Here is a 13,168-nt window from a genome sequence, read left to right as displayed (position 1 = left end):
TATATGATTGTATTGTTTTAATTATCAAAAACGACCGCACAAATATCAATATATTAAGTAATTATTTCTTGATGTTGTAATTTCATTTCTTGTTTTCATCCTAAAATCATAGTTTGATTTAAAAAAAAGCATACATTAAAATTTTAGAGAACAGCATATGTCATGGAGGGAAGCGAGTAGAAATTCATTTTGAAGAAACACCCGATGGATTATGCGATAAAGCTATATTTATACGCAACCGATATAACAGCATGAAAAGCAATTTTATATACTTACGTCGACGAGAAAGGATTGCTATAAACATAAAATTTTGTCAAATGTAAAATCTAGGATAAATGAAACAAATGTGGCCAATAACACAAGTTCATTGAAAAGTATAGACTCGCATAAATTATCATATTAGTTTGAAATTATTACTTTTGAAAAGATATCAGTCATTTTAACAACATCAGAAGTAGCTTGCCATTTTAAGTTTTTGTCCTCTGTTCGTATGATTAAACAAGCGCCAGTCAAAACATGAGAGTGATTATAAATGAGAAATTGCACTAGTTTCCTCTGACATTCATTTGAGGCATCGTTATTTATTTCCCAATACAATGTATGAAATAATATAATATATGGAGAATAATTCCGCCAGTATAAAACTTTTGGGCGATATTGAAGTGTAATTCTAATATATTTGGCAAAATATGTCTGGTAGACATCTGGAGTGCTAAAAATTACAAATATCGAATTCCAGAATTTTAATAATTGCCTATGATACAATCAACAAATTTAGTTTTGGTACAATAACATTTAGACCGGTTTTTCAAACTGCATATTTCAATAATATATTGATCACAATGCTTTGTTACCCTATAAAAGTCATGGTCTATTCCCATCTATTGTACATACTAATAAGGTAAATCTTATGTCCAGGATACAAACATATACATTAATATTCACGAGAATATCTTTGAGATAAATACTTATGTTGATGAATTACTTCTGTCAATAAAGTAGGATACATTTTCTATCAAGATTGTCAAGACAACATGTACTTCCAGGAACGAGCATAATAAATGATTGCACTTGCTATACATTTACCTTTTCATTTTATATATCTTTTACAGATTTTAATTTTAATTGTTTGTACTTCATGTTTCCATTTATTTGCCTGGATTATCTTGATAAAGTTTTGTTCAATTCCTCTTTTACTACATTTTTGTATGTACTTTTAAATGGCACCATGTGGCCATTATTGTGCTGAGGTGTTCATAAAAACTAATCTGAAGTGCCCTTAAAATATAATCCATAATATATATATATATATATATATATATATATATATATATATATATATATATATATATATATATATATATATATATATATATATATATATGTGTGTGTGTGTGTGTGTGTCTGTGTGTCTGTGTTTCAAACTCTTAAGTCTAAAGCAGAGTCAATCAACTGCTTTGATACTCAAATCACCGATAACTGGCAATGAAGAGGCTAGGTTTTAGGTGGTAAAGAATGTCTGGTGCCATTTGTTCAAAGAGAAAAATTGTGATAAATATTTCCAGATATATCGCCTTGAAAAAATGGTAGCGGACTCTTTCCAAGATAGGGAAAAAGACTAATTTGCGAGAGAAAAAAATAGAGTTAACTTCTGAGACTATCTTATTGTTACAGCGCATCAATTGTTTTTTCGTGCTGCTACTTATTACGATTTGTTATCAATTTCTAAGGAAGGAAGTGCCGTTTCGCTTGGTCAAAATAGTACTAACATTCAGGTTCGTTAAATGAATGAAGGGATTGTAATTTGTATATCTGTACCAACGAACTTCATGAATAAAAATAAATCTTCATATTAGGAATGTTGTTGTAAATTGCAGTCACCATGGGTAATGGCTATTATAAATTTAAAATGCTACGGACGATGGTTATTGCAAATTTAAAATGCTACGGACGATGGTTATTGTAAATTAAAATGCTATGGACGATGGTTATTGCAAATTTAAAATGCCACGGACGATGGTTATTGTAAATTAAAAATGCTATGGACGATGGTTCTTGTAAATTTAAAATGCTACGGACGATGGTTAATGTAAATGCACATTTTACAGACGATTGTTATTGTGAATTCAAATGCTATGGACTCTATATATTGCAAATCAAAGTTGTTATGGACGATGGTTATTGTTAATTACAGCTATTATGGACGATAGCTATTGTAACCTACATCTGATATTGACGAGGTTATAAAAAATTACAGATGTTATGGAAGGTGGTTATTGCATGATGTAGACACTATAAAAACTACAGTTATAAACTGTGATAGGCATCTGATTGGAAATCTCACACATATCTGTATTTATGGGTAACTTTAGATACCTAAATTAAAACCAACGATTTTTGCTCAAGTCAAAGAGCGATTCCAGTAATAAAGATTCCTTAAAATAATATTTAAGTTGATAGTGAGTTCTACAGTGATTTCGATGTTAATATTGATCTGTCAGGCACATTTGTTAACATTACGAGTTACTACATTGACAATAGTGTGAGGACAATTATCGATATAAATTAGTACCACAGCGTAGATGGCAGGTGAAGGTTTTGGCTCAGGAAGACAATAAAATAGACGACGTTATGCAGATGGTTGACGGAGACTGATGTGAAATGAAAGAACCTAACACTTGTATATATTTACTTAACAATGTCAAGACTGATTTGATTAAAGACAGGGTACATATTGCAACTGGAATGCAATAAGAATGCAGTTAAAGTCGTGTGATTCGGGTGTGATATGCAATAGAAAGAAGGGTATTGATTGAAGAAATAGTCTTAGTCTATACTACCCTGAACCCAGTTCTAATCCATTCAAAACAACTCGACCCACTCGACCCAGTTCAAATCCATTCAAAGCAACTCGACACACCCAACTCAGTTCTAATCCATTCAATGCAACTCGACATACGCAACCCAGTTCTAATCCATTCAAAGCAACTCGACACACCCAACTCAGCTGTAATCCATTCAAAGCAACTCGACACACCCAATTCAGTTCTAATCCATTCAAAGCAACTCGACACACACAACCCAGTTCTAATCCATTCAAAGCAACTCGACACACCCAACTCAGTTGTAATCCATTCAAAGCAACTCGACACACCCAACTCAGTTCTAATCCATTCAAAGCAACTCGACACACGCAACCCAGTTCTAATCCATTCAAAGCAACTCGACACACCCAATTCAGTTCTAATCCATTCAAAGCAACTCGACACACACAACCCAGTTCTAATCCATTCAAAGCAACTCGACACACCCAACTCAGTTGTAATCCATTCAAAGCAACTCGACACACCCAACTCAGTTCTAATCCATTCAAAGCAACTCGACACACTCGACCCAGTTCTAATCCATTCAAAGCAACTCGACACACTCAACCCAGTTCTAATCCATTCAAAGCAACTCGACACACTCAACCAACTTCTAATCCATTCAATGCACCTCTACAAAGTTTTGTCAATAGGCTTCGTTATCTAACGAGCATTAAAGAATGGTATAAAATATTTCGATTATGATTTAAAAGTTGAAACATGTTGTCACACATATGTATGAAAATTTAGTAATAATACTTACGCTTTTGGATGATGGGCCCTTTAAATACCATCGGAGGAAATACTGCAAGAGAAAGAGTATGGTACTGACCAGAAGAACACCAAATAATAATATACGTATTGTGAGCAATTGAGTAGCCAAATATATTTTACACAAGATCGTTACTCTTTGTCTACTGAGAACGAAGCTAATAAATACGCATCTAAACGAAGGCTCAAAAGATACAGAAACTTTGTCATGTTTACGGTATTATCTTTCTTAGAATATTACGTAGTAGAAATCGAAGAAAGTAGTATTGGAACAATACCAATGGACAATGGAAGAGAATCCTCATTGTTGCTTTATCCGCACTTACATATGCAACCTGAAGAAAAGTCCTAGTAGTGCAAAATCTCTGTGGTCAGGTCGCTAAAATCTTGGAACAGGAGCATTGACCAGCTACGAGGATGGGGTAGTCGGGCATGGTGTGTGTGGAATAACCTGCTAATACTTGAAGATAAATCTGTGCTGAGGAAAATCTCTACAATCTTCTATTATCCGTTCATGTATGAAACAAAACGTAACGATTTGTAAAGACACATACATATCGACTAAGACAATGGGAAGACATATTATAGAAAATACCAGTAAGATATACAGTTATAGTCAGTTTCGTAAGTTATATGCGGGTAAATGTTCAGTTGAAATTATTTAGAAATAAAAGACAAGCTAATTAAAGCAATCAACAGTTTGCAATAATATATTATAATGCGGCGACAGAGAGACAGACAGAATGTCTTCCCTAACTTGAGGCGCACAGAGAACACTTCTTTTCTTCTACGATTTTCTGGTGATATATATATATATATATATATATATATATATAAGATAATGCAATAAACTAACAAAGAACAGTGCAAAACTAGTTTCTATCTAGCCCTATCGCTTTCGACTCCAAATCATTAGTTTTCAAAGGCAAATTCAAAGCAGAGATACGACCAAAATAACAACATAAAAAACAAACACAGCAAAAAAAAAAAGAACCCCCAAAACACCCAGAATAATCGTTGAGGTTGCAAAAATTTACATGACTAGTTCTACAAGAATAAAGGCTTGACATGTTTTATGTTTCAACTCGTTTACTTCAGCCTGATGGGGTTGCTGAAACATATTTTATATTGAGCTAGAAATGGACGAGCCATATCGCCATCTGTTATTTTATGTAAATGTATGTAAGTGCAAATTATATCCCGGATATGTCATTGATATTGTAGTAATTAAAGGCTATTGTGTGACAAATAAGCAAATTTAGAGAATTTTTTTTTTAAAATAAAAATGTGCCGGTTGCAAAAGATGATTTTATTTGTGTGTGGCTGTCTTTTTTTCTAGTTTTCATGCTTTAAACTGCTTGGTTTCAATGTTCTGAGACGGTGTATCCAGTAACATTCTAGGTCAGGGAGAAGCTATTGTCAATCGCTAACCAAGACCAACCCAGTAAATGTGGCCACTGTGGCGATAAAAGGTGCAAAACCTGTCAACATATGATATATAGCAGCACAATTTCTAGCGAAAAACTGAAAAAGCGTGGTCCAAAACAACATGTGCAAAACAGAGAATATAATTTATCTCATCACATTTAAGATCTGTAGCCTTCAATATGTCGGAGAAACTGAAATGATACACAAAAGGACCAACCATGACTGTTCTGACTGACTGACAAAGAAGTCCAGTCACAGAATACTTCTCCCGTTGCCACACTTTCAGTGATATAACACTTATTGCTATTGCTCGCAACCTCAACTGGAGTTCCGAAATCAGGAAAGCAAATCACGAAAGATATCGTGTTCTACATATTTTACAAGATTAAGCAAAGACATTGTTAAAAAGAACCTGGTCTGAGAACGGCAATGAATAACGTGTGCAAAATACAATCGGAACCATTATTCACGGTGTTCAGACTGCTTAAAACCAATAACTGTTTGCAGCTTACGGACTTTGTATCTGAAATGGACCCTGTATCTATACAGGGTCAATGATAGATTTGTACATAATGTTAGGGACAATGAAAAAACGGTAAATTGTGTCACACCCTTGAGAGGGTCGGGGTGATGTTCATTTACCACAATGTCTTGTGATCTTTCAACGTACGTATAAATACCTTTAAGGTTGATTTGATCTAACACGGTCCAGTTCAAGCAAAACAAACACGTATCACCTAAGTTTCTTCGGAGTCAATGATATAAACACTAGAAACAGTTAACATAAACTAGAGGACATCAATGTTTTATCAGCGCTATTTCCAGAGCTTAAATAATTTGTATAGTTGCACATATATCTTTTGTTCTATAGAGATAATTACTGGGTCTTCCAACGGATAATATTGGCCCATGAGGTCCATGCGGTCCAAGAGGTCGATGCGGCCCATGAGGTCCATGGGGAGGTGGAAAGAAATCTGCAACAGAGACACTAAAATACAGTCTCAGGTTGTTGATGTCATTTCAGTATTTTTATTGAATTGATACGCGAAACTTACAAACAAGATATGAATAAAGCCTGGCATGTTTGTAATAATAATAATAATAATAATAATAATAATAATTATAATAATTATAATATTACTACTACTACTAATAATAATAAATACTAGTAGCTTAATTAGTGAGAATAATTTATCTTAACTAAAAACTATTTTTTAGCTTGGTGTGAAGAGTCTGGTGACATTCAAAACGGAAAATATAATACTGATAATAATGATTAAAATAATGGCGTGAACTTTTGTACCAACATTAACGATAGGAATTAATTGAAAATAATGCTGAGTACTCACGTGACTCTGCGAATCCTGGAAACAGAAAAAGTATATCATAAACATAAATATAGAAAACTAAATTGACAGTTGCAAAGAAAATTTAAACAGGTCAGAACTGTTTTATAATAAACACAAGTTTATTGTGAGAATACTGAGTTTCTTATGAGTTTAAAAAGGGCTTGATTTTCAAATGAATTCTTAAAAAGAAAACGATAATATGCTGTGAATGTAAGTTTTTATTATACTACATGTAACAGACAACCGTATAATAGTTAGCTCTGCCAGTTATAAAAACACAAACAAAAGAACCAAAGGGCAAAATAAGTTATGCCATATGCATGGAGGACATGAGATAGGAACATAATCATTCAATAACTGGTAAAAAGGGTGAAACTGCTTTAAGCCAAGTATATTATCATATATTATCATACATTTTTTTCTCTCTCCACCCCTCTTTCTGTATGTCTCTCTCTCTGTCTCTGTCTGTCTGTCTCTCTCGTAGATGAATTTGGTCTACACAGATTCATGTTGGGATTAATGTATAATTGGTACACTTATTATGGAAAACAATTGAAGTAAATTCTCGTAAAGCATTAACATTTGCATCGTTTTGATTTATGCAGCCCAAAACTGACTCATGATATTTTTATATCTAAACTGTCATGACACTTGTGATTTAGAGACAGGGTAACTGGTGAAGGATATTTTATCAGGATGTCTTTAATGATCAAATACACCCTATAGTATCATGTTAAGCTACTACTTGTATTTTCTTAATCTAAAATTGAAACAAAGTTTGTTTCCCACTTCCTTGCAATACTAAATATGGATATCTTAAATGACTTATGTTATCCCCATAAAGTGATCGAGAATTAAATTATCATTGCAAGTTCCTAATCGAATTATCTGCATGCTATTGCTTTGTATACTACTGCTTTGAATGTATATATATATATATATATATATATATATATATATATATATATATATATATATATATATATATATATATATATATATATGAATGTTTGGATAGGTCAAGGTTAATTATCCACAACGAGTTTATATCAGAAACATAATCATGATGCTTTTGTACTAACTGACCCTTACCGAGAAACCTTTGAGATTTCTTTTATGTCAAGTTCTGCACCTTTTTCCCTAAGATATATCAATAAAAGAAGACAAAATGTTACATTTTGATGGATGAAGGTATCCATCGAGTTAAGTCGAAATTTAACCAGGCCAAGTTCCTTTATTACCCCGTTATGAATTTCTAAGCAAACATTATTAGCCGCATTGACTTTTATGTCCAAATTATGACCCAAAAATCTTATGCTCTGAATGGCTTTTCACTTAGCTTAAAAGACTCCGAAGGATGTGTGACAGTTAAAGGTGGATGTCTTGGTACACAACAGTTATTAATGTCTAACTTCTACATCATTATTGTTACATATGACAATAATTACTGGGAAACATTGTACTGGTCCCTGTGTGGTGGTATTTAATCACCTAGGAGAAGAGCGTAAACATGGAAACATAAAAAATGACTAAATATCTTCTCAGTTCTATTTTTTATATATAAAAAACGATACTAACAGCTCCCTCGCTATGAGCTCAGCATTAAGAGGATAGTGTTACGACTAGTTGGCCCGGTGTCAGGATAATGTGATTGGGTGGGACATCGTGCTAAATGTCCGCGGCATAATGCCCCATTGAATAGACATCAGTAGTAAGGTGGGCCATGGCCCACCTTACTACTGACATCACTATAAACTGTTACACCATAGTAGCGATATGACTGAACAATTGTTAGAGCTACGTTACAAATCCAATTCACACACACACACAAAAGGTCTCTAAAACTGGTGTTAGATTTCAAATTCAGATATAACAGCGTGTGCACCATTGACCCATAAATGATTGCTATTGTTATTTTTTGTTTTGTTTTGTAAAATATAAATGCAACCCGTTATTCAGATAAGTAATTAATCTGATACAAACCTACCTAAATCATTGACGATTCTGATGCTGCCTTCCAAATATATGTTTAACGTCCAAAGAGAATGTGCAATTTTCCTGATGCATCAGAGAATATAACACCAGTAACATATATTCAGCTTCCTTATTTAAAACATGTCTGTATACCTTGCCGAACGAGAGATTACAAGAGGAATACTGTCACTGAAACATATTAGTTCCTTGCTATTATCTTCCTAATAATAAATAACTTATAAAGAACTTACATCCTAAAACATCAAAATTTATCCAAAACAAAGCCTGCCATTAAGCCAAATTATACAAGATCTCAAAAACTAATTGTCACGTACATGTGTTTGATCTCGAGAAAAACACACAATTTCAAACGTTTGTCATTTATTTCAGTTATTACGTCTATTCGTGAACACTGTAAAACGCAGAACAATTTAAAACAAAAAACAGATCAAAAGCCTTTTGAACGATTATAGAAGTTTCCATTACGTTGTTACAGTTGATATGGACATAAATTTATTAGAAAGCACATACAGACAACCAGACTGTCATTACTGTTGAATAATTAGCCCACTACCTATCACCTTAACTTTATATCATAAGATTGATGTAGTATTTGGAATGCATACTGTTTATATCAACTTTTCAGATTATCTGCCAGTGTCTAGTTTGTGATCTTGCCCACGCTAGAAGGTCGATGATGATATCCAAAAATGCCATATTAATCGTTTGTGTAATGAAAGATTGGTAAAATCAGATCCTTATGTCACTATAATAACTTTAACACTTTAATTGATCTAATACTACTCAACGGGAAGTCAGCTAAACAAACAAAAAAAAAAAAAAAAAAATAAAAAAAAAATAAGACAAACAACATCAACAAAAACAGGAACAAGCTGAAAACACGATGTTTTTTATTTCCATTTAGAAGCATCGAAACTAACTATTGACCATAATTTGTTTAGACTAAATTATCTCAAGATAAATCGATATATCGAATTTGTATTGTTATTCTCTATTATTGCTAGGATGTCTTGTACGAAAGGACTGTGAATGCATGCTTATTCTATGAATACTTTCTTATATTTGTCAAACCAAATATTTTGGAAATACCTATGCAATTGAACTAAACATAAACAACAAAAACAAAACATAGCAATATGATAAGTGCAACAGTATATCTTTGAAGCACAAATCTGACAGATGCGTATGTGGACCCTACGGAATTCAAAGAATAGTGTCTTAAAGCCAAATGTCTAATAACATGGCAATATTGCACTATCGTAATGTCAAATGTCTACTAACATGGTAAAAGAATGGTATCTTTAAGCCAAATAATTACCAACATGCAAAAGAAGGGGACTTTAAGCCGAATGTCTGCTAACAAGGCGAAAGAATAATACCTTAAAGACAAATTTCTAGCAACATGGCAATAAAATGGTACCTTAAAGCCAAATCTCTACTAACAGGCAACATAACTGTACCTTGAAGCCAAATGCCTACTAACAGGCAACATAACTGTACCTTGAAGCCAAATGCCTACTAACAGGCAACATAACTGTACCTTGAAGCCAAATGCCTACTAACAGGCAACATAACTGTACCTTGAAGCCAAATGCCTACTAACAGGCAATATAACTGTACCTTGAAGCCAAATGCCTACTAACAGGCAACATAACTGTACCTTGAAGCCAAATGCCTACTAAAATGGTAATAAAATGGCACCTTAAAGAAAACTTTCTACTAACATGGCAATAGAATGGTCCCTTATAGCCAGATGTCTACTAAAATATGGCAAATTAATCGTACCTTAAAGGCAAATGTCTATTTACAGGCAACCGATTGGTACCTTAAAGCCAAATATCTCTAACAGGCAATATAATGGTACATTAAAGTCAAATGCCTACTAACATGACAATAGAATGGTGCCTTACAGTCTAATATTTACAAATAGTTATATAGTAATGTAATGGTACCTTTAAGACACATTTCTAGTAATATGACAATAACAATGTACTTTAAAGACAAACAGCTACTAATATGAGCATATAATTATACTTTAAAGCCAAATGTCTACTAACATAAATGGTACATTAAAGTTAAATGTATACTACATGTCAATAGAATGGTACATTAAGTCAGATGTATAGTAATATTCCAATCGAATAACAATCAAGCTAAATGTCTACTATAAAGTGTTACGTCAAAGCCCAATATCTGTTAACAATTATATGACAATAAAATCATACGACAAAGCCAAGCCAAACGATTGACAAAAAACGTATGTCAATATAAAATTGGACCCTTAGAGAAAATCCTCTTCTAACAATTATATGGCAATAGAATGGTACGATCTAACCAAATATATACTTACATTAAAGCCACATGTATACTAACAACCACATGGCAAAAGTACGGTACTTTAAAGCCACGCGTGTACCAAGAAAAAAATAGCAAAAGCACAGTACTTTAACGCCACGTGTTTACCAAGAACTGAATGGCAATAGTAAGCTACATTTAAGCCACATGTTTACCAACAACTGCATAGTCATATAATGATACAGTCTACTTACCATTACAAGTTTAGCTCATAAAATATGTTTTGAAAGATTCAACAGTTTATGGACGAAATACAAGATATGTACGATGATATATATACGTGAGTACACACGTACAAACAATAACATATACAGTACATTAACCACTTTTAGCATAATACAACCAAACTTGGGAGTTAAACAGGAAATGAGATTGAGTTTGAGCTGAAGAATTTGTTTTCACCAGTAACAAATAGCGTTTGTCTGTTTATCTTTGGAAACTCTCGTCTGATTGCCTGATAGCGTAAACAATGTTCAACATTCTCAGAGTTTTCTAGTATACAAGCCAAATGTACTTCACGTTTGAAAATACGTATGAGGTACAAGCTACTGAAAAGTATGAGACGCTAGTTGCTGCTATTATATAGCACTATTGGTCCATTCTAGTAAAATTTAGATATAAAGTCTGACAATGTTTCTAAATCTGGAAGAAAATAATATCCATACTGCATACTTGATGTGAAGTACAATGCGGCTTTCTACAAGTAGTGTCAGTTACTCCAATGACGCATATTTGCTGAGGGATGTAAATTGTTCTTATATTTAGCTTTATGCCAAACTCTGTCTTGATTACTCCATGAGCTGCCATGTATTATATATATTTATCCACCCGTGGTGTAGTAAAACTTAAAATAATAGTTTCATTGATCGCGTGATTTGTCTTTACGAAATCGGATTTTAATAAGTTTTATTTTGTCTTTTATCTGCTAAAGGATAACTTTACGATATTTCACTTCGCCGATAAAATTAGCTAATTATAATACAACTTTATAATACAGAACGTATATAAGCAGGGACCATTGTAATATATTCTAACAGTTTTAGAAAGTAAATATCTGAGTTTAATTATTTTGAATTTTTAAAACTATTTTATTTATTTTTATTTCTCTTCAGTAGGATCACAGTATTATTTTGCACCAGAGTTATCGTTTAGTTTGCCAATAATATATAAAGTACGAATTAAGACTTTTGGCAGTTTTGGTGTTTTGAACATCATGATTTCCAGTTCGTATTTTTTGTTGCTTTATAGCTCAGTGATTCAACTGAATCTAAATTGGCTATTTTTTCTCCACTCTCAATTCCATGAGGAAAAGTGCCTCTAAAGTGTTTATATCCACTGATGCCAAAAGAAAGGGCTATTTTAGTAGAGTACAAACCTTCCTTCACGTAAAAGTAACACTTACTGAAAATGTAGTAGTCTTTCAATTTATTGTTCTTGCAATTACACACGCTGATTGGTAAGCTTTGAAACATAACATACACTCGCTTGTTTCAAATGATTATAAATGGTTCTATAAGGACAATGTGTAGTTCTCTAACTTTAAGTACCATGACTGGGATAAGTCATCGAAGCAACACTATTTGCTTTTACAAGAGCAACTCAATGTATGCTTGCAAATTATGCTGCAATATACAAATAAATCTCAATAACCAAAATAAGGTCTTAAAATAAACAATATTTTTATGAACTGTATACTTACATTATCATTATTACGGAATTCAAATTTCCATCGTGTTACCACAAATAATACAGGCTTTACATTACACCTTATGCTCATCTACTTCCAGTTTGCTAATAATACAATCCCGTATGAAACTCACCGAAAACAACTGCGACAAGGAGAAATCCAAGGCACGACATTTTGGGCAAGGGTAGTTGTCCTCTGTCCTGGTGTTCCTCCAGCCTTTCCAAGACGTGTGGTCAAATCTGCGACAGGAACACATACACTGCCATTTATATATGTAGTCCATCATTTTGAATCACGTGACGACGACTTGTCAATAGTTTCTTGATACTGAAGTGATGGGGACGGTGTCCCACTCCACAACCGTTTTATGACCAATTTTGACAAGGCATTGCTGTTCGCACCTGTAGACGGACTTAACGTGCGCACGAAAAACAGCTGGTTGTCACAGCTGTCATTTGCAAGCAGTGATGTCAGTAGATCTACTGAAGAATCTTGCGACTCTAGAACAATCCATCATTAAAACAGATCATTCACTTTATTTCAACAAAAATGTCCCACTGTTAAGAGATGCTATAGGTGAAGCATCGAATGGATGTACGGAAAATGCGTCAACACTTTGCGCACACACATAAGATGTATATCATGTCACTCTTTTGCAACATTACTGCACGCAAACAAAAGAAAACGGAATGTCGCAGCAGTGTAAGTTTCCGCACACT

The 13,168-nt window shown here is 33.4% G+C and overlaps 1 protein-coding gene across 1 annotated transcript in view; it reads right to left on the bottom strand.

Annotated features, from left to right (window-relative positions):
* Positions 1–12,675, bottom strand: part of LOC149793280 (uncharacterized) — a 36,530-nt gene extending 23,855 nt beyond the window's left edge. The window contains exons 1-5 of the mRNA XM_089968976.1: positions 12,583–12,675; positions 6,413–6,427; positions 5,945–6,037; positions 3,628–3,669; positions 277–294 (exon numbers count right to left, since the gene is read on the bottom strand). Of these exons, the coding sequence (XP_089825102.1) occupies positions 277–294; positions 3,628–3,669; positions 5,945–6,037; positions 6,413–6,427; positions 12,583–12,622 (208 nt within the window). The 5' untranslated portion in view covers positions 12,623–12,675. The remainder of the gene's footprint in view (positions 1–276; positions 295–3,627; positions 3,670–5,944; positions 6,038–6,412; positions 6,428–12,582) is intronic.
* Positions 12,676–13,168: the final 493 nt, after the last annotated feature.

Source organism: Sinohyriopsis cumingii, chromosome 8, assembly GCF_028554795.1.
Source record: "Sinohyriopsis cumingii isolate HCF-2022 chromosome 8, ASM2855479v2, whole genome shotgun sequence".
NCBI lineage: Eukaryota > Metazoa > Mollusca > Bivalvia > Unionida > Unionidae > Sinohyriopsis > Sinohyriopsis cumingii.
Note: the sequence above shows the minus strand (reverse complement) of the source record. Positions and strands in the feature narration are given on the sequence as shown.